This window comes from Capra hircus, chromosome 29, assembly GCF_001704415.2.
Source record: "Capra hircus breed San Clemente chromosome 29, ASM170441v1, whole genome shotgun sequence".
Taxonomy (NCBI): domain Eukaryota; kingdom Metazoa; phylum Chordata; class Mammalia; order Artiodactyla; family Bovidae; genus Capra; species Capra hircus.
Window position 1 is genome coordinate 25,518,799 of NC_030836.1, and position 26,187 is coordinate 25,544,985.

Consider the following 26,187-nt stretch of genomic DNA (forward strand, 5'->3'; position numbering starts at 1 on the left):
AACAATGTGTCTGGTAGGACCCATAACTGTGAAAGCAGAATATCAACAGAGATCAGAAGCAGAGCATCAATAAAAAATATTATAATTTTAAACAAGCCATTCTTGTGATTTTTTTCAAGCTATAAACAAAGGTGCAGAATATACACATTACCCATTTCTTAGCCTGGGGGCTTTTTTTCCCCTTTTAATATAATGAACATCTTCGCACAAACATCCTGGGTACTTTTATTTCTGTAAGGCAAATTCCCCAAAGTGAGGTTAAAACTAGTACATATTTAATTTCGTAATCTTTTCTCCCTCCAAACACTGTCAGTGATATGTCTCTTATTCAACAGGATCTCAGAAACAAGGACATAGATAATAAATAGTTCACTAAACCCCAGTTTGCTCATCAGTAAAAGAGATAATTGATAATAATTATTCCAATAATATTATCAACAACAATAATATTATTATCAATAATAATTGATACAAATCCCATCTAGGTGAATTCATGCAATAGAGCACATAAAACTCTGAGCAATGCATCCTCCACGTGGGAAATGATAGCATGCGTGCACGCACAAACGGGCACAGTGTCCTAGTGCCTGTGATCCATCCACAGTGATTAAACCAGAAGAGAATTTCTGGTTTGAATGGAAGGCCTCTTTCATAAAAGGTTTTCATAAAAGACTAAAGAAACTTGCTTAGGCCTTTCTTCTAACTAGATCGCTTTTCCTTGATTAATGGATTTGTGACGGGATCTGTAAGACCTCAGAATCCCTGGAAGTTTCACAGTTCCTGAGGTGTGATAGGTCTGGGTGATGTGCTCTTAAGAGGCCTCATCCTTCAACCTTCTCACCTCCTACCTGTCTCCTGGCTTCCACTCCCCGCCTCCTCTCTTCACAGTGAAGCAGTCAGACTTCTTTTACAACTCAGGTCATGTCACTCCTCTGTTCAAAACCCTGCAGTGGCATCCTCTTTTTCTCAGAGCAAAAGTTTAAGGAAGAAAAAAGCAGCCCCTGACATCTGAGAACTGGACTGACCCAGATAGGCCTCAGTGTTGCTAGAAGATGACCTGGACTCACAGCCAAGCTTCTGTTATCTCTTGTTGGATATAAACAATCTCTCCGAACACTGGCATCAGACAGCACAGACCATGATAAGATGAGACAAAACAAGTCCTTATCATAACTTCATCTAAGCAGAGACAAAAACAAGGTTACTGTGCAACCCAGGAAATAGCAAACATCCTCTTCTCTCTGCTGATGTGACTACTGCTGCTTTACCAATTACAGCCTTAACCCTGCTCCCATTTGGCCATCTGAGAGATAATATTTATTGAGATATCCAATCTCAGAACTGTCCCTGGCTTCTGAAAACACCCAATCCAAAGTAAAGCTTTGATTCCATAAGTCCTCTCCCAAATTACCCAGAGCCCAAATCCTAAAATAGGTTCTTTCCACGCTCTTACTCAGTCGTCCTGGCAGTTTTCCACAGTATGTGCTCCCTTACCACAAGGAGGGATCAACCCTACTTGAGTATGGGTGTGTTCCTGATAGTCTCTCGCGGGAGGGCACTAACAAGCCAGAGTCACAATTGTCCACAAAATCCCTTTAGTGGGTCTCAGACTTTATCATGCATTAGAATCACGCAGGCTTGTAAAGACTGCTTTACAGCAGAAACTAACTCCAACTAAAAACAAAAAGCAACAAAAGACCGCTTGACCCAATCCCCAGGGTTTCCTATTTAAGTCTGGGGTGGGGCCTTAGAATGCACATTTCTGTAAAGATCCAAGTGATGCCGAGGAAATCTGGGGACCATACTGGAAGAATCATTGCCCCTAAACCATCTGTGGCTCCCCCGTGTTTCTTTGAATTGCCTACTTCTGCTTCCTCACCTCTTCATTTGGCTCCAGCCACACTGGCCTCCCTGCAGTTTCCCCAAGCACACACCTGTCTAAAGGCCCTGGATGTCCTCTCCACGGAATGCTTAGTCTGTCAGGGAGACCTACCCTTACCTTCTTACCCTGCCTTTAAAAAATTTATTCCTCACGACCTGTAATCACTTCTAACATATGGTCTCATTTACTTAGTATATTTATTGTTTTGCTCTTACTAATAAAAGAATGACATACTTTTGTCTACTTTGTTTACTTCTCTATCGTCAGATCTAGAAAAATACTGTAGGGGAGCAAAATCTGCCACCCTAAAACGTGTCCCTTTGGTAGGAGGATTAATTGACGACGATTACTTTTAAAGCCCAAGAGACTCAGGAAGAATCTTTGACCTTCCCCGATTCCCTGGTGGCTCAGACGGTAAAGCGTCTGCCTGCAAGGCGGGAGACCCGGGTTCGATTCCTGGGTCGGGAAGATCCCCTGGAGACAGAAATGGCAACCCACCTCCAGCACTCTTGCCTGGAAAATCCCATGGACGGAGGAGCCTGATAGGCTACAGTTCATGGGGTCGCAAAGAGTCGGACACGACTTCACTTTCACTTTCACCTGCCTCAAAGGTTTTAGATAGAGGGTTTGTTCCCCAGGTAAGCTATCACCCGCAAGGAATATGAGCTGGGCGTGGGAGTAACTGGGCAGAGCCTAGAACTCAGAGTCTCCTAGGCTCTACAAGGCTCAGCAAATATTTGTTTATCAAACATTTACTTTTCATCTCCATGTAAACTATCTCCCTTTTGAGGTTTCAAACCACAACCCCCAACATCCTCTTTTGCCTTTGGCTGAAGACGGTATTTAAGGTGGGGGCTTCAGCCATTGTGGTTACAGTTCTCCTGGGTCTCTCCCAGATATACGTGTTATTAATTTCAGTCTGATTTTCTCCTGTTTTTCTGTCTGGTGTCAGTTTACTTTTTAGACCAGCGAGAAGAAGTTACAAAAATAGAGGAAAATTTCTTCCTCCCCAACAATATCTAGCAAATAGCCCATGTTCAACAAAAGTTTGTTGAATAAATAAGTGCTCCTTCCAACCTTTCATCATCATCTACTAATAGAGTCACAGTATTCCTACCTTTGGCTCTTCTCATAAATACAATCACCCTCCTGCCCACACAACCTCTTTAGAGTTACAACAGCAAGCTCTGGAGACCGGCTCAAACCAGGGCTGCAAAGCTGGTAAGTAAGTAACTCATTCAAGCAGACCAAACAAGGCCAGCAAATTGCATCTCTTCGTCTTACTGCTCCAGATGACCTTATCCGCGAATCTCCTACTTTTGTCTTCAAAATCTTTTTGTCACTTGACTTTTTCCTCTTTCTGCCGCCAGCGTGGTTATGCTCTGCCCTGCCCCGTCCCGCAAAGCCAACCCCTTCCCCCCACGTTGCACAACCCTCACTCAGCTGTCTTACCTCCCAGTTTTAACAAGGTTCTAGACGTGTTCGGTTTTCCTGTCTAGCCCCTCCCCCCCCCGAGGATTTGCTTTTGAAGTTCCATTACCTCTTCCTTTCTAAATGCAACTACAACTCGGGGGTCTTGATCTTTCTCGATACTCAGCCGAATTTAACACAACCTTCTCGAAACTCTCTGCCCAGAACAGCGCCAATATCTTCTACCTCCTTTACTGGCTCTCCTAGGGTCCTTCCTATTCCTTTCTTCACAGATGTCCCCGAGTTTCCTTCCAGCAAGCCGGGTCATGGTTCCGTGGGCGCTCACGGTTCTCGGCGGATCGGTCATCAGACTGCGGGCGGAGCCTGGCTGAGCCCCGGGCGTTGGACGCGGGCGGACTTTCGAGCCTGGGAAGGGGCGGGGTCTAGGACCGCTCGGGAAGTTTGGTCCGCGGCAGCCTCCGTCCAGGGAAAGTGCGGAAGGAGATCCTGGGGCTGGGGTCGCGGAACCGGCCTCGTGGTCCTGGCTGGAGATGGAGTTCGACAGCGAGGCTCTCCGGCGACTCCTTGGCAAGGTGCGGGCAGCCGGCCGGGCAGGGTCTGGGGCGCCGGGGTCCCGGGGCGTCCGCCCGTGGCCAGCCTACTTCCTCGGGGCGTTTACCGGCTTTTCTCGGGGCTCGGAGCCAGGGTGGGCTGGCCTGAAGCCGGCTGCGGGGAATGGGTGCCGTGCGGCCGCGGCTCTGGCTCCCCCCGCAGTTCCGAGATCCCCCCAGCCTGCACCCGTTCTTACACCTTCTCACGCCACCAGCTTCTCTCTCTGTCTCAGCATCCAGCACTCGCTTATCCCTTTAACCACGCCTTTCTCTCAGCAGAAATGGCCTACCCCCACCCCCACCCCTCTGTTTTTGACTTGCAGTGTTCATTCTTTGGGATTCAGATGTTACTCCCTAGGAGATAGAATCACTCCCTCCTCTCTCCTTGCTTTCGGATATATCGATGTTCACACCGTGGAGTAATTATTTCTATGCAGACCTTACTCTTTGAAGGTGAACTTCATGGCGGCACAGACAGCGCTGTATTTATTCCCTCATCTAGCCCTGTGTCTGACAACGACGGGGGTGCTAAGTAACTGCGGTAAATGAAAGACTGGTGTAGATTTGGGGATGAAAACAGGGTTGGAAGGCCCAGAAGAGATCCTCTTAAGGTTGAAAGATTGACTGGGAGGGCTGACCCAGAAGTCTGACCTGCAATTCTAGGGCGTGACTAAGGTCAGTTTCCATGTTACACCAGGCTGTTAGTCCAGGCTGTCTGATTCCCCACCAGTGTACAGTCTTGAGGCATACTTTTCCACCAGTTTCTTAGTTCAGTGATTCATAACGCTTTGTAAGACTTAGCTGTGCGGAAAGCATACATTTGTGACGTTTTTGTTGGGTTCGTGTCTTTTTGATTGAAATTGTTTATATGCCTGATTTGGATGATTTTATCTATTGTGACAGATGTGTAGGTCTTGTAGGAAAAGAAATATCATCGTACCTAGGGTTACAGGCTTTCTGGCTCCTCTTCAGAGAATATTAAATTAAAAGAACCGCTCTATCAAGTTTTTCAATGAGGGGAACATGATGTGTCCAAGGGGAAGAATTGCTGAAGTTGAGACGAGAAAAAAACACTTAATAATTTTGAGGGGACTGGAATGCAGGAAAAAGATAAAAGAGAGACAGTGATTTTCTCAGGGGTTGGAGCAGAATAGTTGAGGAAGATTTTTATCAGTGCATAGGATAGAGTCTGGCACACTGGTGCTTAATAAATGTCTGTTGGATATGTAAATTAAGGAAACCAGTTAGAAACAAGTCAGTCTAGCAGATATTTCCAAAGTTCCTTAGTCCTTGAAGTAGGCAAATAATATAACAACTTAATATTTAGAAATAATTTTAGTGCTGCAAATTTTGTGAATAGTACATTAAAAGCAAGCAACTGTATGGAGAATGTGAAAAATCTTGAAAACAAAGGAAACCTTATAAATATTCCCGCCTAGATAAATATTCCAACTTCATGGCTATGAAGGTATCTGCTTTCTCCACATTGACGTATAGAGTCAATGCAGTTCCAATAAAAATTCTAACAGGGTATTTGGGGAATTTTTCAAATTGATTCTAAAATTCATTTGGAAGGACAAAAGGCCAAGAATAATCTTGACATTCATACAGAAGAATAGGTGTGGGGCTTGCTCTACCAAATATCAAGACTAGTAATTGAGACTTAGTGTGGTATTGGTATAGGATAGAATGATTAACCAGGGGAACAGACTAGAGGGCTTAGAAGCATGTTCACATATGTTTTGAAAATGCTATATAAAACAGAAGAGGCATTGCAGAAAACTACAGAAAGGAGAATACAGGGACAAATGATTATCCATGTTGGAGAAAATGAAATTGGACCTTACTAACTAACTAGAAATTCCCCATGGATTAAAGATTTAAATGTAAGAGATGAGCTTTAAAAACATACAGAGGTAAATGGAGGGAAGAATGTTCATGAACTCAGAGTATGCAAACATTTTTTAAACAAGATGTAAAATACTCAAAGAAGAGACTGATAAATTTGACTGCATTCAAACTAAGAACTTTTATGTATAAGAAGAGTGTGAAGAGGCAAAATACAAACTTGGTGAATAATATTGTAATGCATAATTGAGAAAGTATTGGTATCCAGATTATATAAATTAGCCTACATATCAATATTAAAACCAATACAAAATTGGACAAAAGGCATAAATAATCAGTTTTTTGAAAAATAAAAGAAGACGACAGGGAAATGAGTGTTTTTCTAATTCATTAGTAACCATGGAAAAGCAAATTGAGACCATGGTAAAACACCATTTTCTCTCACTATGTGGGTGACTTAGTTGCTCAGTCATGTCTGACTCTTTGCAAACCCATGGACTATAGCCCACCAGATTCCTCTGTCCGTGGAATTTTCCCAGCGAGAATACTAGAGTGGGTTGCCATTTTCTCCTCCAGGGGATATTCCTGACCCAGGGGTCTCTTGCACTGTCAGGCTAATTCTTTACCACTGTGTCACCTGGGAATCCCCACTGTTGGTGGTTAAATGGTTATTTAATCATTTGGGAAACAGCTTGGGCTTTTTAAAATTAATTTGATTGTGTCTATTTTATGTCCTTCTACATCTAAGTAGATACCGTAGATGATTCATAATATATGAAGCAAGAGACATTTGCAGAATTATTCATAATTCAAAATTAGAAACAACCCAGATGTTCATTGATGGAAAAGATAGTTTGTTCTATATTCATTCACACAATGGAAAACACTACTCTGCAGCAGTGAAAATGAATGAAATATTACAACACGCAGCAATAGGAGTGAATCTTAGAAACAGTATGTTCAGGAAAAAAATTGGAGATTATATACAAAACTATATTTTAATTAAACCAAAAAGCAGCTAAGCAATAGAGAGTGGTATTTAAGGATGCACACAAATGATAAAAACTATGGAGGAGGAAAGGCAAAGGAATATGACTACAGTTTAAGGCAGGCAGTTGAATGGTTGAGAGAAGAAAAACCCAGACAGATGTAATGGGATTGGGAAGGTCTGTGCTGTCCAGTAGTATGGTAGCCACTCACCACGTGTCGCTTTTTACTGCCGGGGTCCAGCCCCGGTGGATCCAGGGTAATTCGAAGGGGAGACGGAGTAGGCGTCCTAGGAAAAAACTTACTTAATTACAGATATAAAGAGAGATTAGAAAAGAATAGTGTAGTAGGAAAATTAGTGGAGAAAAAGAGGCTGAATAACTTGGTTTACATGGAATAGCATCCACGCTCCAGATGGGAATTCAGCCAGAAGGGGAAAGAAAGAACGACACGGGGGAGTCAGTCTTTCCCGAAACTGATCTGATTTCTTTATTTTCAGGTTTGCTTATATATTTTTTGTTATACATAGGGATGAATACAGAGTCACGCGGAGTCAGCAGACCTGACCTTTGTCAAAATCAGGTGCTTCATATAAAATTATACAAAGGTCTTAGGGGTTTTACATCATTTTCTGGCCATGAGGCCTGCTGACATTTTATGGCCCTTTCTGATAATGGTCAGTCAACCAGAAAACTTATTTTTTCCAGGGGTGATTTTTTCTTAAACCAGGCACCACCCTCCAAATAAAGTTGCATTCCTATAGGGTGAGGGTGTAGTGAGTTACAATCAAGAAAGGAAATTTACTTAGCCTAAGATTTAACATAATTAATCTTAAAGGTTAATACTTATTTCTCCTATATGCTAGTTATATTCATTATAAGGTCAGGGAATATGGAGATTTAGCACCAAATATTGGCTCAACAAATGAAAAACCCTTCACCAATATAATTTCTAATCAACCCACTAATACTATACTAATAATTTTGTAACTTCTCAAAAGAATCTGTATATAGAAAGTTTAAAGCATCTCGTGCCTCTCACGGTTGGGAGGCTGTAAACAATCACATGTGGCTGGATGAACCTGCTCAGGCAGGCTAGAGAACCTTCAGAGGAGTTTGTAAGTTGAAACATTCTTGTCACGCCCAGGAATTTTTATTAACTGGAGCTGCAAGTTAACTCCTCCGAGAGAGGTGGTGGGGGAACAGCCCCCTGTAAAGTCAGAGGTATAGGTGAGCGCATAAGACAGTAAAGTAGGTAGACTCTGGTTTTGGGGGTAGATGCTCGGAAACGGGGTTTCCTGAGGCTCGATCCCGCCTTTGCGTATGCCGAAGCCTCCTTACTCATGACCTTTGCCATGGGCAGAATTCCTCACGCTGGCTCCCGGCATCTTATATTCATCAAAATTAGATAAAATTAAAAATTGAGTTTCTCAAGTCACACCGTATTCAGCAGCACACACAATGATCTTTTCCATTATGGCAGAAAGTTTTGATGGACAGCACTGGAGGGTAGGTTGGTTTATAAGTGTTTATTTTTCAAAATGTGTATATATGTATATATATGTTTATGTGTCTGTGTGTGTGTATATATATATATATATATATTCTTTAGTATATATTAAATACTAGGTTTGGAAAGATTTTCTGGTTCCCTAATTTCTATTTCTACCTTCCTTGGCTGAGTTACCTTGAACAGGTAACTTAACCTAGATTTGCTCACTCATAAAATAATAGGATTGGACTTAATTTGTAAGATTCCTTAATGCTTAATTTGTTAAAAAAAAAATGAAATGATGCCGTAAAATACTCCTCAGTGTCCAGCATTTGAGCAGTGTCATACAGGAGTACTCTGATGTTCATAAATACCAGTCTACTAAATACGCACACTGCAGTGGAGCAGATTAAGATTGAATTTTAGTAACTTCTCAATTTTGCAGTCGTATCCATTTTTTTAGTGTACAGTTTTATTTATTTGTTTATTTCTGGCTGTGCTGGGTCTTCACTGCCGCACAGGCTTTTCTCTAGTTGCGGTGAGCAGGGCTGTTCTCTAGTTTCAGTGCACGAGCCTCTCATTGAGGTGGCTTCTCTTGCTGTGGAGCACGGCTCTAGGGCGCATGGGCTTCGGCAGTTGCAGCACGTGGGTTCAGTAGAGGCTCCCAGGCTCTGGAGTGTAGGCTCAACAGTGTGGCACGTGGGCTTAGCTGTTCGTGGCATGTGGAAACCTCCCGGATCAGGGATCGGACCCATGTCTCCTGCATTGGCAGGCAGGTTCTTTACCACTGAGCCACCAGGGAAACCCCAGTCATAATGATTTGTATGATAGTATAAATATTTTAGGATTTCATGGGCCAGTTTTCCTCTTTAGTTTGCTGCTTGCGCCCTTTAAGCAAATGGCATTGTCTGAGGTATATCTTCAGAGAATGTTACACAGACTTCTCTTAGGTGGTATAGGAATAGTAATGGATTATATGTCAATAGTCGTGGATTATATTTACTATTACACTAAGAAGATACTCTATTTCATTTTCTTTCTGGCCATGCTGCAAGGCATGCAGGATCTTAGTTTTCCGACAGGGGATTGAACCTGGGCCCATGGCAGTGAGAATGTGGAGTCCTAACCAATGGACCTCTAGGGATTTTTCCGTAATATATATATATTTTTAACAGATAAAATAGATCTTTTTCATCAAGAATGAAAATTACCTATTTGACTAGTAGTGATATTTGGGTTTTCAAGCCCTAACAAAGAGTGCTTTTGCCCTTTTTCAACAGACTTTCATATTACTTTGCAATTAGATCAATTCTAGTATATATCCCTATGCAGCCATTAATTATTATATTCTCAGAGGATGTTAAGAATGCAGAAAACAGCATATAATATCAACTAGAAAACAAAAGAGAAATGATATGATGCATAATAAATGTGTAATCCAAGTGCACATTTGTTTAGTGTTTAGAGTTGGGATGATTTCATTCACTTTTGATTTCACTGAGTCAGGAACACTGAATCTGGGATTCATGTTTACCCTGCTGTAGGGAATACTGGTTCGACCCTTTATTTTAGTGATCTTAGTGATTGCTGCTCCTGTGGATCATAATTGCTTTCTATATCCACTCTACTTGTATGACTCTTGTCTCTTTGCTGGCTGCCATCCAGTTAGCCTATATTTATTGAAGGCATGCCCTGTGCAAATTGCTGTGGGGAAATACAAAGATGAGTAAGAGTTTTCTATTTTCAAGTTGTTAATAAATGATATGCTTTTTCTTCTGCTAAAATTTTTCTCCAAAACAAAATGACCTTCTCCTAAAATGACCTTCCTCCTTCCCTCTATTTTCCTATACCTTTCTAGGCTCTAACATGAATTGTAGACAGCTCTTTTCAGAGGCCTCTCTGTAATTTAGGTATGCTGTTGATTCATCATTTCCTGTCTGCACTTACTGTTGTACACACATTTCATTTAATACCTCACTTTTACAAATGTTAATCATGAGATTTTCATGCTTTCCTGCTGAAGTTGCCAGGTGGTAGAATTATATCTCTTGCACATGAAAAATTGATCTTGTACATGAAAAGAAAAGATTCAGAGAGAGGAAACAGGATCTGTTACAAGTTATTCTTGATTTTCTCCTAGTCACCTCCAGCCCTAGGCACTCACTCATCTACTTTTTGTTTCTATGGATTTTCCTATTTTTGTACTTTATATGGAAGTCATTTAATATGTGGCTTTTTGTCTGTTTCCTTTCACTTAGTATAATGTTTTCATGATTTATCCATGTATATATCAGTTCTTTATTCATTTTTATGGGTGAATTCCACTTAATGGATATATACTGGACATTTGGATTGTTTTCCTTATTGACTGTTATAAATAATGCTGCTGTGAAAAATTGTGTACAAGTTTTTGTGTGGACATGTTTTCATTTTTCTGGGGTGTATGCCTCAGAGTGGAATTGCTAGGTCATACGGTAACTCTAACAGGCTTCCCTAGTGGCTCAGTGGTAATGAATCCGCCTGCCATTGCAGCAGATGTGGGTTTGGTCCCTGTGTTGGAAAGATCCCCCGGAGAAGGAAATGGCAGCCCACTCCAGTATGCTGGCCTGGGACATCCCACGGACAAAGGAGCCTGGTGGGCTACAGTCCATAGGGTGGCAAAGAGTCAGACACGACTTAGCGACTAAGCAACAACAGTGGTAACTCTTCAATCTTCTGAAGAACTGCCAGACTCTTCCACAGCAGCTGCACCATTTTACCACCAGCGGTGGTGTGTGTGTAGACGGTTCTGATTTCTCCTCATCCTCTCCCACAGTTGTTATTGTCTGTCTTATTGCAGCCTGTCTTTTGATTATAGTATGACTCTTTTGATTTTTTTGTTCTTTTTTAAGATTGTTTTGGCTGTGTTCTTTGAATTTCCATATGAATTTTCAGATCGCTATGTGAATTTTTGCAAATGAGCAAAAAAAAAGTCAGCTGGGATTTTAATGTGGATTGTTGATCATTGAATCTGTTGGGGACTATTGCCATCTTAACAATATGAAGTTTTCTAATGTAGCAACAAGGGATGTCTTTCTATTTACTTAGACCCACTTTAATTTCTTTCAACAATGTTTTGTAGTTTTTAGAGTCTGTTTTGCATCTTGTTAAATGTATTCGTAAGTATTTTATTCTTTTTGATTGTTTTCTCAATTTCATTTTCAGAATGGTAAGACTGTTAACATACTTTTTTTTTTTTTTTTCCATTTAATCCCCACCACAAATCTAAGAGGTGGAGTGTAGGAGTCTCCTTCTCTTTGCCAATGAGAAAAGATCAAGGAAGTTAAATGATTTTACCCACAGGGCAACCAAGGTGGTGTTTCTGAGACTACATCTGGATGAATGAGGAGGCAGTTCTCTCAGCCTGACTGCAAACCCTTGCATGCTTTCTGTTCTTTCTTTGAAACCTAGTTGTAGTGCCAGGAAGGGAAATTCAAGGTATCTCAAGTGAATGAGGTATTCAGGCATGAGAGATGGATCTTCAACCATGATGTCAGGAGTGTAATTTCATATAGATATTAAAGGCCCAGGCACTGGGTTTGAGCTGTGGTTTCACTTGCTATCTAACTCAGCAAGTTATTTTGATTCTCTAGCTTTCATTTTCTATAAAGTTGAGCAGTTATAAGCCCTACCTACTTGACAGGGTTGTTATTAATGAGATTAAATCAAATACCATTCATGATTGTAAAATTCAGAGCCCAGGGCCTAGCCCATAGTAAGTGTTCAGTTAAATGTTAATTTGTAATTGTTCCATTGCCTATAGTTTTATTCTTATTCTGTGTTCATTTTTCTCTTTTCAGTACAAGTTCAGGGATTTAACTGTGGAAGAACTGAAGAACGTAAACATGTTTTTCCCACATTTCAGATATTCCATGGATACCTATGGTAAGAATCATTTACTCTAGATTTTGCTGCATTATTAAGCTATTAATTATTTGTTCTTAGAGAGCTATAACTGTGTTATAATTTCTCATTTCTCTCTTTTATCCCCTGATTCTGAACTACACTTTATGACCTGTGGTTTTTAAGGAAACTTGAAGTTAATAAAATTTGTATTGTATTAGTTTCCTATTGCTGCTGTAACAAATTAGAACACAGTAAGTGTCTTGAAACAAATTTACTATCTTACGGTTCTGTAAGTTAGAAGCCCAGCATAAGTCTCTGTAGGTTGGAAATGTTGGTAGGTCTTAGTTCCTTTCTGGAGGCTCTGGGAGATTTAAAAAAAAAAAAAGGCAAAAAAGACTACCTTTTTTAGTTTCTAATGGCCACCCATATTCTTTGGCTCAGAGTCACCTTCCTCCATCTTTAAAGCTAGCAATTTGCATCTCTCTGGCCATCCCTCACAAATCTCCACAGAAAGGGTTTTCTGCTTTAAAATTTTTTTTTAATCTGTTTTATTTGGCTGTGTGGGTCTTCATTGCTGCGCCCGGGCCTCCTCTACTTGCGGCCAGCAGGGCTACTTTCTGGTTGCGGTGCTTGGGCTTTTCTGCGTGGCGGCTTCTCTTGCTGGGAGTGCGGGCTCTGGAGTTGTCAGGCTTCGGTAGCTGTGGCATGTGGGCTTAGCTGCCCTGCGTCATGTGGGGTCTTCCCAGACCAGGGACTGAGCTGGTGTCCCCTGTGTTGCAAGGCAGATTCTTACTCTCTGGACTTCCAGGGAAATCCAGGTTCTCTACTTTTAAGAACCAATTATGGGGCTTCCCTGGTGGCTCATTGGTAAAGAATCTGCCTGCCAATGCAGGGAGCATGGGTTCATGCACCAAACTATTGAGCCTGTGCTCTGGAGCCTGGGAGCCGCAACTACTCGGCCCATGTGCTGCAACTACTGAAGCCCACAGGCCTTAGAGCCCGTGCTCTGCAAGAAGAGAAACCACTGCAATGAGAAGCCCCCGCACTGCCCCTAGAGAGCAGCCCCCACTGGCCACAACTGGAGGAAACCCTGTGCAGCAATGAAGATCCAGCACAGTGAAAAATAAGTAAATAATAAAAAAGAAAGAACCAAATGTGATTAGCTTGCTGCTGCTGCTAAGTCGCTTCAGTCGTGTCCGACTCTGTGCGACCCCATAGACGGCAACCCACCAGGCTCCCCCGTCCCTGGGATTCTCCAGGCAATAACACTGGAGTGGGTTGCCATTTCCTTCTCCAATGCGTGAAAGTGAAGTCGCTTAGTTGTGTCCAACTCTTCATGACCCCATGGACTGCAGCCCACCAGGCTCCTCTGTCCATGGGATTTTCCAGGCAAGAGCACTGGAGTGGGTTGCCATTGCCTTCTCCAGTGATTAGCTTAGGCCCACTCTAATCTTACAGGATAATTTCCTCAGGGAAATTGTTAGGGTCCTTAACTTAATTGCATCTAAAAAAAGTTTCTTTGCCAAGCAAGGTAATATAAATATATGTGTTCCAAGGATTAGAGTTTTGGACATCTTCAGAGGCCATTATTTTGCCTATCACATATATAGTTGATAATAAATTAATGACATTTTAGTTATCTTTTTAGCTTAATATAGAGTCCGGTTACCTGAGAAAGATTTTACTTCTTCATCTTTCAAAATTTCTGACCCCAGCTCACACTTGGAAATACATTTTATATCATGATCCCATGTATACATAACTAAAATATGATGTACACTCTGGCATTTTCTATTCCCTCCCGTTTAAAAACAACTGATGATTAAGACTGACTAAATTGATTTCAGGACTTATGAATTAGTCAAAGCACAGAGTTTTGAAAACTTTATTCTATATATTTTGTATTTGAATTAGCTTGAGTTAAGAAAATACATCTAATTCAGCTCATATATTAGAAAATTTGGGGTGTTAATTGAACTATTTCTTAGGAATAGCTAATTTTTGTTTTGTTTTTAATTTATTTATTTTTAATTGAAGGAAAATTGCTTTACAGTATGGTGTTGGTTTCTTTCTTTTTTTAAATTTTTATTTATTTATTTAATGAATATATTTGGCTGTACCATGTCTTAGTTGTGGTGTATGAGGACTTAGCAGCAGCAGCAGCAGCAGCAGCAGCAGCATGGGTTCTTAATTCCCTGACCAAAGATTGAACCCAGGAACCCTGCATTGGGAGCATGGAGTCTTAAGCCAATGGGCCACCAAGGAAGTCCCTGGTGTTGGTTTCTACCAAACGTCAACATGAATCAACCATAGGTTTACCCATGCCCCCTCCCACTTGAACATCCCTCCCACCTCCCTTCCCATCCCACCCCTCTAGGTTGTTGCCAGCCCAGTGTGAGTTCCCAGAGTCATACAGCAAATTCCCTTTGGCTACTATTTTACATATCAATTCAGTTCAGTCGCTTAGTCCCATCCAGCTCTTTGCGACCCCATGGACTGCAGCACGTCAGGCCTCCCTGTCCATCACCAACTCCTGGAATTTACTCAGACTTATGTCCATTGAGTCAGTGATGCCATCTAACCATCTCATTCTTTGTCATCCCCTTCTTCTCCTGCCTTCAATCTTTCCCAACATAAGGGTCTTTTCAAATGAGTCAGTTCTTCGCATCAGGTGGCCAAAGTATTGGATTCTCAGCTTCGTCAGTTCTTCCAATGAACACCCAGGACTGATCTCCTTTAGGATGGACTAGTTGGATCTCTTTGCACTCCAAGGGACTCTCAAGAGTCTTCTCCAACACCACAGTTCAAAAGCATCAATTCTTCGGCACTCAGCTTTCTTTATATCTCTCACATCCATACTTGACTACTGGAAAAACCATAGCCTTGACCCGACAGACCTTTGTTGGCAAAGTGATGTCTTTGCTTTTTAATATGCTGTCTAGGTTGGTCATAGCTTTCCTTCCAAGGAGTAATTTAATTTCATGGCGGTGGTCACCATCTGCAGTGATTTTGGAGTCCCAAAAATAAAGTCTGACACTGTTTCCACTGTTAACCTATCTATTTGCCATGAAGTGATGGGACTGGATGCCATAATCTTAGTTTTCTGAATGTTGAGCTTTAAGCCAACTTTTTCACTCTCCTCTTTCACTTTCATCAAGAAGCTCTTTAGTTCTTTTTCACTTTGTGCCATAAGGGTGGTGTCATCTGCATATCTGAGGTTCTTGATATTTCTCCTGGCAATCTTGATTCCAGCTTGTGCTTCTTCCAGCCCAGTGTTTCTCATGATGTACTCTGCATAGAAGTTAAATAAGCAGGGTGACAATATACAGCCTTGATGTACTCCTTTTCCTATTTGGAACCAGTCTGTTGTTCCATGTCCAGTTCTAACTGTTGCTTCCTGACCTGCATACAGGTTTCTCAAGAGGCAGATCAGGTAGTCTGGTATTCCCATCTCTTTCAGAATTGTCCACAGTTGATTGTGATCCACACAGTCAAAGGCTTTGGCATAGTCAGTAAAGCAGAAATAGATGTTTTTCTGGAACTCATTTGCTTTTTCCATGATCCAGCAGATGTTGGCAATTTGATCTCTGGTTCCTCTGCCTTTTCTAAAACCACCTTGACCATCTGGAAGTTCATGGTTCACGTATTGCTGAAGCTTGGCTTGGAGAATTTTGAGCATTACTTTACTAGTGTGTGAAATGAGTGTAATTGTGCGGTAGTTTGAGCATTCTTTGGCATTGCCTTTCTTTGGGATTGGAATGAAAACTGACCTTTTCCGGTCCTATGGCCACTGCTGAGTTTTCCAAATTTGCTGGCATATTGAGTGCAGCACTTTCACAGCATCATCTTTTAGGATTTGAAACAGCTCAACTGGAATTCCATCACCTCCACTAGCTTTCCATTGCTGCTCTGCAGATAGGTTCATCAGTACTATCTTTCTAGATTCCATATATGTGTATGAGTATACGAGAATTGTTTTTCTGACTTACTTTACCTGTATAATAGATTCTAGGTTCATCTACCTCATTAGAATTGACTCAAATGTGTTCCTTTTTATGGCTGAGTAAGTATCCCATTGTATATGTACCATTGTATATGTACCATAGCTTCTTTGTCCATTCATCTGTCGATGGACATCTAAGTTGCTCCCATGTCCTAGCTATTGTAAATAGAGCTGCAGTGAACATTAGGGTGCATGTGTTGTTTAAGTTTTTTTTCCGCAGGTATATGCCTAGTAGTGGGATTGCTGGGTCATATGGTGGCTTTATTCCTAGTTTTTTAAGGAATCTCCATACCACCTCCTATAGTGGCTGTATCAATTTGCATTCCCACCAACAGTGCCAGAGGGTTCCCTTTTATCCACACCCTCTCCAGCATTTATTGTTTGTAGATTTTTTTCACGGTGGCCAAAGAATAGCTAATTTTATGTGTGGAAGAAATGATTAGATTCTGGCCCATCTTTTTCTTGCCTTTCTTGAATAACACCCTGGCATCTGGTACATAAATGCCAGGGATGAGGGATTTAACAGCTACTGTTTGTTGAACACCAAATATGTTTCCAAATGTTTTATCTATATTATTTTACAACCAGAACTGTGAGGTGAGTATTATCATCTTCAGTTTTCAGAGAGTTTAAATAACTTGCTTAAGATTACACAACTAGTTAAGCATGGAGTTAGGGCTTGTGCTCATGTTCCTCTTGCCCTCTGCTTAAATAATACATGTTCTTTTACAGTGTCTTCCTTCATCTTACAGATTTAAAGCTTTGTTGTACCAGTTAATTCTTTATCTCTTTTCTCTCATCTAGAGAAGTGAGCTATGGTGCCATTAAACCCTCAAGCTATAGGATTAATATTGCCAGTGTACATTTTGTTACTGAAGACAGTGTTGGTCATGTGTTATAATCATTTCTCTTTTGGGTTTTTGAATAATTTGCTTGATTGTTCTGTGTCCCTGAGAAACAATCTCTGTTCTACTCCTCTGTCCACTTTAGTTTTTCCCTGAGAGTGACCCCTTCACCCGTTGTTATTTTTCACCCATATAGTTCAAGGTAAATATGTGTACTTATGTACACTCTTGGCCTTGAGTTTTCTGTTAGCCTAGCTTTTCCTCTTCTCCCTTTCTGATAAGTCTTCAAATCTATTTAGACTTTTTTCTTACACTGCCCAAGTAGCATAGTTAGCTGCTGAGGTCAAAAGGACCTTGTTCTAAGGCAGTTTGACAGTTTGAAACCACATGTAGTGTTTTCTGTATCCAGGTCAGAAAATAGGGCATTAGCTGTCTGTCAGTGTGTTCCAATTATTGATGGGTAACTTGAAACTTCAGGAATGTGAAGACTGAAAAAAGGTTGAGAATAATGGAGTTTGAGAAGTCAAAGATTATTAGTAATCTTTCTGGAAGGTCGCTTTCAAAAATAAAACCTTTTTTTCTGATTATAAAATTTATAATCTGATATCCGAAAGTGATTATTAACTGATGTTAATAAGCACGGGCTGCTCACTGTGCTGGCTTCTCTTGTTGCAGAGCACAGGCAGGCTTCAGCACTGCAGCACTCGGGCTTGTAGTGGCGGCTCGAGGGTTCTAGCGCACACGCTCTGTAGTTGTGGTGCACAAGCTTAGTTGCAGTGCGCCACATGATATCTTCCTGGACCGGGGATCGAACCCGTGTCCTCTGCACTGGCAGGTGGATTCTTAGCTACTGAGCCACCAGGGAAGTTCAGAAAGGAGTTTTATTCAAGCCAAGCTGAGGATCATAGCTTAGGAGACAGCCTCTCATAAAGTTCTGAAGGGCTAGTCTGAAGAAGCATGGTTTTAGCACAGTGTTATATGTCAGAACAAAGAGCATCAAACGTGACAGGGGTTCATTCCTTCAGGGTTTTCAAATAAAACATTCATGAGCATACACACAGTGAGTCAACATGGCCTTGATACCTGTGAAGGGAACTTGATCATTGAAGGAGTACCAGCATTGATGTTTTAGGGCAGAGAGGCATTTATCTTTGTCTTCAAAACAAACATTCTTTGCTCCTGGACAATGTATCCTTTTCTTTCATTGTTAAAACAAATTTAACATGATGTATGTTTAAGGGGCCACAAAACTGGCTATTCTAGTTAGTATAAAGCTTAAGTTAAATAATATATGAGCCAGGATGACTTCCCCATATCTCAATATGTAAAAGTTTCTTCCATCACTTCTAAGTAGGAAAGCAGGCTAAGAACTTGGGATTTAATGTCAAAGTTCTGTGTTCTTTCAGCTACTTGCTCTGCTTTCCAAGAGAACATCATTTAGTACTTTGCCCATGTCAGTATATTTACTGATTTGTAGATTATGGTATTTACAAATTGTGTGTTTCTGTTTGTGTGTATGTACATGCATGCACATTAATAATACAGTTCTTCCTACTTCTGATTGCACTTTGGGGGACTTTTTTTTTCTTCTAGTTTTCAAAGATAGTTCCCAGAAAGACCTACTGAATTTCACTGGTACTATTCCTGTGATATATCAGGGTAAGTATGGAAGTTGAGAAAATGTGGGAATTTTGTAAAAGAGCAATTTAATTAGAACTTGTATTCGTTTAGTTCCATAACATTCTCAAAGTACTTTTTAAAGAACATTTTAAAAAGCTGGTTGATTTTTAATTAAGTAATTATTTATTTTTAATTAATTAATTTTTTTGGCCACACCATGTGGCTTGTGGGATCTTCATTCACCTGCTGCTGCTGCTGCTGCTGCTAGGTCGCTTCAGTCATGTCCGACTCTGTGCGACCCCATAGACGGCAGCCCACCAGGCTCCCCCGTCCATGGGATTCTCCAGGCAAGAACACTGGAGTGGGTTGACCAGGAATCAAATCCTGGCCCCCAGCAATGGAAGCTTGGCATCCTAACCACTGGACTGGCAGGGAATTCCCTCACTTAAAGTGTAAATGATCTATACTGAACCTTACTGGATATAGCAGAATGCTGTCCCAGAGAAGGAAGGCCTAGGTGTTAATATCAACAAATTCAGTTCAGTTCAGTGGATATTTATTTATTGAATGTCAGCTGTCTGCCCACTACCCTGCTAGGTTTTGAGGTACACAAGTGATCCGGACAGACATAAGCCTGTGCTTGTGGAGTTTACTCTGCTTTCCATAGCAAACTGCAGGGGTTCCACCTTTTTTTCCCATTGCATGTTTTGCTCCCCTTCCTTTCCCTCTGTATGATGTAGCATTATCCCTATGCTATAGGTGAAACTGAATCCTGGTCACGTGTTTTATCTGAGCCCACATAGCTGGTTATCAGACTGGAACTTAGAACTCCAATAGGAAATTTTTTAAAACACAGAGCCCATTAAAACTCAAAAAAAGCAACATATTTTCATGACCAGACAGGTTAAAATAGTTAAGTATTGCCCCAAAAAGAAACAAAAAGTCACTAACTAAACACTAACTAAATCACTATTAATTCATAGTTCTTAGCAACCCCTGTGATTTCAAGGGTAGTTGCATATCGACAGAGGAACTTACGGATTTAAATGAATCATTGCTTGTTAAATCATGTAGGGAGGTAACAAGAGGCCATAAAAATTATCTTAAAATGTCACTTGTTGGCCCTCTGCATCTTCCTGGAGCTGTAGAGTCATTGATTCTGATGCTAGTAGTAATTCCAAGGTAGTAATGCAATACGTTTTCATTTTGTAGGACACCCTTTTTTCCCCTTTTGCTTTTGACTAGAGTTATATCAACTCCTTGTGATGCACACTAGTTATTTCTAAGCTGATAGGAGGAGGTCAGAGTCTATTATCTTTCTCGTCTGTAAGGTGGGCCAATGGTAGAGCTTAACTCTAGAATTTTGGGGATTAAATGCGCTGCCCTTAAGTAAAGCTCTTGGCTTTTACAGTTGCTGGCACGTAGTAAGTGCCCAGGTAAGTGCTGCCCGTTTATTTCTTTGCCTTTGTTGCTCTGTTCTGGTTACTAGTTCTGTTAATGTAATAGTACATACTGGGCTTCCCTGGTAGCTCAGTGGTCAAGAATCCACCTGCCAGTGCAGGAGACACGGGCTGATGGCTCATCAGGGAAGATCCCACATGCTGAGGACAGCTAAGCCCGCGCCCTACAACTGTTGAGCCTGTGCCGTAGAGCCTGGGAACTACTGAGCCCATGTGCCACGACTGTTGAAGACCAAGCGCCTTAGAGCCCGTGCTCTAGGAGAAGCCACCTCAGTGAGAAGCCCGTGCACTGCAACCGCTCACAGCAATTGGAGAAAAGCTGTGCAGCAAGCCAAAAGTAAATAAATAAAAAATTTAAAAACAGAGGCCAAGTCTTATCAAAATAAAATATAATTTTAAAAAATACACGTTCATGCTAAAAAAATTCAAACAGTTGAGAAAAGATGAGGTTAAGCTTATATCTAACCTCCCATTACCCAGTCCTAATCTGCAGGTGAATCTTCTGTTGATATTTCCTAATATATACCTGCAGAAATTTTTTGGATTATTTCTTTTCCCTCCAGATGGTGTCAAGGTGGTGATATACTTTTTCTTCATTCACCCATTCTTTAGAGATGTGTATCACACCCATCTGAACTTTTTATACAGCTAGCTCAAATGATTTTCTTATGATATAATTACTTTAAATCCAAGGACTTTACCAGGAGTTCTGAATCTTGGGTAATGAATTACTGAAAGTAAATGGGCAGGCTAGGAGGCAGGGCATTTGCTGACAAAAAGGAATGAAAAAGAAGGAAGAAGGGCAGAGAGAATACCAGTAGTGAAATCTTACAAATTCACTTCAGTCACTAAGACATGTCCGGCTCTGCGACCCCATGGACTGCAGCACGCCAGGCCTCCCTGTCCGTCACCAACTCCCAGTTTACTCAAACTCATGTTCATTGAGTCGGTGATGCCATCCAGCCATCTCATCCCCTGTTGTCGCCTTCTCCTCCTGCCTTCAATCTTTCCCAGCATCAGGATCTTTTCAAATGAGTCAGCTCTTCGCATCAGGTGGCCAAAGTATTGGAGGTTCAGCTTCAGCATCAGTCCTTCCAATGAATATTCAGGACTGATTTCTTTTAGGATGGACTGGTTGGATCTCCTTGCAGACCAAGGGACTCTCAAGAATCTTATCCAACACCACAGTTCAAAAGCATCAATTCTTCAGTGCTCAGTTTTCTTTATAGTCCAACTCTCACATCCATACATGACTACTGGGAAAACCATAACTTTGACTAGACGGACCTTTGTTGGCAAAGTAATGTCTTTGCTTTTTAATATGCTGTCTAGGTTGGTCATAACTTTTCTTCCAAGGAGCAAGTGTCTTTTAATTTCGTGGCTGCAGTCACCATCTGCAGTGATTTTGGAGCCCCAAATAATAAAGTCTGTCACTGTTTCCACTGTTTCCCCATCTATTTGCCATGAAGTGACGGGACCAGGTGCCATGGGAATCAGGCTCACACGTGCTTTGTCATGAGTGTGATATTAAAATGCATAAATGCAGCTGGGGAGGGGCATTGATGGAGACAGCAGAACCTTGATCAACCAGGAAGATAACTTCAGTAGACATTAGTTTCCTTTTCTTTAAAGGGTAGTGATTAACATTAGAAAATGGCTCCATTGAGATTGGGACTACCACTCCAAAACAAAAAAATTGCATGGCCTAAAGAGTGGCTTTTAAGTGTTTGATTGTGACCCACAATAAGAAATACTTGCATATGCATAGTTATATATGTATATAACTGAAATTCCATACTACTTGCCATTGTATTTTTCTGTTTGATTCCATTTAAAAATTTTATTGTTTGCAGTCCACTAAATTAATTTCATGAGCTATTGATTGTGACCAGCATTTGAAAAATGCTCGTCATTATATACTGGTCTAGAGTATATAATGTTAGAGTGAATTCTGGAGGAATGTGACGATATGTCTCAGTATTTGTTAGTCATTTTTTGGTGCTGTGATCACATGACTTTATAATCATAAAGTTAAGTTTGGACCAATAGCTATGTCTGTTCCCATACTGTAAGTACTTAGATACTGTGTATGGTGTCTGGTGTAACCAGACTTATTGTGGGGACTATTTTGCAGTATATAGAAATATTGAATCATTATGTTGTATACCTGAAACAGATATGTCAGTTATACCCAAATAAAAACAAAAATTTTAAATACTTCAATAAAGTTAGAAGAGGAATATGGTTCTGAGAACTGCTGATATAAAATAATAAAAATCATCCCAGGACATTTCTATTATGTACTGCCTTTCAGTCCTTTAGAATTACATGGGAAGCTTTTAAAAAATGTTGTCCAGACCTGGTCCCACTGAATCATAAACTTGGGGGGCAAGGACTGGGTATTGGTATATTTCAGAGTTCCTAAAGAGTTTCTAATACACAGGCAGAGCTGAGTATCATTGTGCTTAGGGGAGAATGAAGCAAGATGAAAAAAATAAAGGATTTCCTTAGTGAGAAAAGATTTCTTCAGTAGAGGAGAAAACTTTTTATTTATACCTTGCTTATTTCCAAAATGGGTTTGAAGATAATTTTTAAAATTGCCAAACCATCATGGTACTTACTGTGCTTCCCAGGTGGCTTGGTGGTAAAGAATCCTGCCAATGCAGGAATTGCGGGTTTAATCTCTGGGTTGGGAGGATCTCCTGCAGAAGGAAATGGTAACCCACTTCAGTATCCTTACCTGGAATCCCATGGACAGAAAAGCCTGGTGGACTGTAGTCCATGTGGTTGCAGAGTCAGGCATGACTTAGCAACTGAGCACAACATGGTACTTACCATGTCATGTACTATTCTAAGCATTTTATGTACCTTAACTGATTTTATCCTTACAACAGTCCTGTGAAGTGGGAGCTTTTATTACTCTTTGTTGTAGAGGAAGGAATTGAGGCACAGAGAAGTTAAGTAACTTGCCTAAAATCCTATAGCTAGTAACTTGTGGAACTAGGATTTGAACCTGTGCATTCTTGCTCCTGAGCAGCCATGTTTGAAATACACTGGAAAACATGCAGTAAGACCATGAAAGCAGGAGCGAATATCGGGAGACCCAATGGAAGGGTTAAGGTGATTGATCAGATTTCTGGTTTAAGGTTAGGTTTTGCACCTGGCTTTAGCTTTGGGCTTCCTCTAAACCAAAGCAATTAGATTTTGGCCCTTACACCTGACGTGAAGAACTGACTCACTGGAAAAGATGCTGATACTGGCAGAGATTGAAGATAGGAGGAGAAGGGGACGACAGAGGATGAGATGGTTGGATGGCATCACTGACTCGATGGACATGAGTTTGAGTAAGCTCCGGGAGTTGGGGATGGACAGGGAGGCCTGGTGTCCTGCAGTCCATGGGGTTGCAAAGAGTTGGACATGACTGAGCGACTGAACTGAACTGAAATGAGGCATGATATACATGGTTATATAGCATGTTACATGGTACATGTACATGGAAGAGCTTTCACTTGGGTCCCTATCTCAGTGTACTAAAATTTAAGATCCACTGAATGAGGTGACTGTTAAGGTTATTTTCAGCTCTGAGTTCTGTGTATCTAACCCAGCTTGTATATTACGGTATCTTTAATTAATGAGCACTTTGAGGGCTAGTCTCAAATTCATCTTTCATTCATTCATTCATTATTTATATAAGAAACTTCTACTGAGCATCCAATATGTTAGGCACTGTAGTAGGGAACATGGAAATGAATAATATATAATCGCCTCTAGACGTTTATAGTGTTAAAGGGGAAATAGACTTGTAGACAAATAACTTGGGTGGAGCAAAGAATGTTACACAGAGAAAAAGTTGTATCCCATACTTCTAGTACAGTAGGTCCTATAAATATTTACTGAATTGAATTGAATAAGCTGGCCATTGTCTTGATTAATTTTCCTCAAATGTTATGCTGGTGCTTTAATGGAAACATATTTCCAGTGTGAATGTGGATGAATATAGGGAAATAGGCCTCAGTTTACATAAACCCTTTACCTATACATTTGACTAGACTTGTATCTTAAAATGCCACTTAGCTATACCATAAATATAACATGTGTGCTTTTCATTATTGTTTGAAGATGTGTTTGTTTTGTCTCAAATAGGTAATACATATAACATACCTATTCGTTTCTGGATTTTGGATTCTCACCCTTTTGCTCCCCCCATTTGCTTCTTAAAACCAACTGCAAATATGGGAATCTTAGTTGGAAAGCATGTGGATGCTCAAGGCAGAATATACCTGCCCTATCTCCAAAACTGGAGCCATGTAAGATCAATTTGGATTTTCTTTTGAAAATTTTTATTTTTCTGAATGTTTACCTTTGATACTGATGGTATAAAAAGTTACTGAATTTTCTTTCAATGATATTCTTCTTATGGTCTTTAAACATAGTTTGAAATTGAACTTCCTGGAGGTCACCCAAGTCCCAGAACCCTGGTGACAGCAGCCTGCTTGAATCTGCTCTCTCCAGGCCTGGGAGCCAACCATTGTTTACTCCCTGTCTTTTTACAGTTGTTTGCTGTTTGATACAGCAAATGAAGAGCTACTAGCGAAATATTGAGGCGTTATTTCCTAGTTCCTCCCCAGTAAAGATTCTTGGGTAATAGGTGTATTTATTTGTAGCTTTGCCTGTTTTTAACCTTTATGTAAATTTAGTCATATTGTACATGATCTTCTATTACATGCCTTGTTTTAACTGAGTGTTAAGTTTTAAAAATTCACCCCGATGATGCATGAAACTAGTTTATATATTTTATAAGCCCTCACAAGGACTTCGCTGATAGTCCAGTGGATGAGACTCCAAGCTTCCACTGCAGGGAGCACAGTTTCAGGGCACTAATCCTGCGTGCCATGGGACACAGCCAAATAAATTGATAAATAAAAGTAAAAAATAAAAAAATATGGCCCAGGTTTAAAACACAAAACAAAAAGAAACCCTCAGATTATGCATTCTGTATATTTAATCTATCATTATATTGTGCATTTTTCCATAGTAGACAGTATTTTCAAAACACATGGTTTTTAAATGGTTGCCTGATGATCCAGCATTAGGATATTGCATGATATATTTGTAAATTGCTTTGTTAGAAATTTAATGGTGAACATCCTTAAATATAAATATTTGTAAATATAAAATGTTTGTACATCTTATAAATCTTTAAGAATTTTCTAATGATAAATCTCTAGGAATGGAATTATTGGATCAAAGTTTTAAAATGTTTTGAAGGCTATTCTTATATTTTCCCAAATTGGCTTCCAAGAAGTAGACAGAGTCTTGTGATTCTGCCATTAATAGAAATCAGTGAAGGAGGGTATCTGGTTTATAGCACCCTTGCTGTAAAGGGTGCTATAAAAGAAGGTATTATCTTTAAGACAAAACAAGCTTTGGCTTATCCCTATGGTTCATTTATTATTTTTATTATTTATTATGGATATAGAATATGCTCTCATTTTTATAAGTAAAACTTTTATGAAAAGAATTTATAATATATTTGTATATACTGAGAAAGTTGTAGGACAGGGATGTCCGAGAGGAGTGAGGTTAAAGTATAGGGGTGGTGTTAGAATTATCATTTCTTATTTTATATATGTACTGTAAAAGGGTATGCAACTGTGGATGCATTTCACTTTGTTTTATGGTTTTCTATATTTTTCATATAAAGAAAACTTCTAAAGAGAAGAGAAAAAAAGGAAAAGATGCACACCAAATTGTCAGTAGTGGAGTTTAGATGGGGAGTTTACTTGATGAACTTGTAGATTATTTGCATTGCTTGGTGATTTAAATAATAAAATTACCAGTTAAATGTGATGAGTTCAGTTCAGTTCAGTCGCTCAGTTGTGTCTGCCTCTTTGCGACCTCATGGACTGCAGCCTGCCAGGCTTCCCTATCACCAACTCCTGGAGCTTGCTCAAACTCATGTCCATCGAGTTGGTGATGCCATCCAAATCATCTTATCCTCTATCAACCCCTTCTCCTCCTGCCTTCAGTCTTTCCCAGCATCAGGGTTTTTTCCAATGAGTCAGTTCTTTACATCAGATAGCCAAGGTATTGGAGTTTCAGCTTCAACATCAGTCCTTCCAATGAATATTTAGGACTGATTTCC

The 26,187-nt window shown here is 40.4% G+C and overlaps 1 protein-coding gene across 6 annotated transcripts in view; it reads left to right on the forward strand.

The window, feature by feature from the left end:
* UEVLD (UEV and lactate/malate dehyrogenase domains) overlaps window positions 3,735–26,187 on the forward strand; it is a 58,646-nt gene continuing 36,193 nt past the window's right edge. For 3 of the 6 annotated variants that reach the window (XM_005699526.3, XM_018043168.1, XM_013975842.2), the window contains exons 1-4: window positions 3,735–3,885; window positions 12,069–12,153; window positions 18,556–18,621; window positions 24,186–24,349. In XM_005699526.3, the coding sequence (XP_005699583.1) occupies window positions 3,844–3,885; window positions 12,069–12,153; window positions 18,556–18,621; window positions 24,186–24,349 (357 nt within the window). In that variant the 5' untranslated portion in view covers window positions 3,735–3,843. Of the gene's footprint in view, window positions 3,886–12,068; window positions 12,154–18,555; window positions 18,622–24,185; window positions 24,350–26,187 lie in introns of those variants that run through there. The other 3 variants (XM_018043167.1, XM_005699530.3, XM_005699529.3) reach the window with 3 other exon arrangements.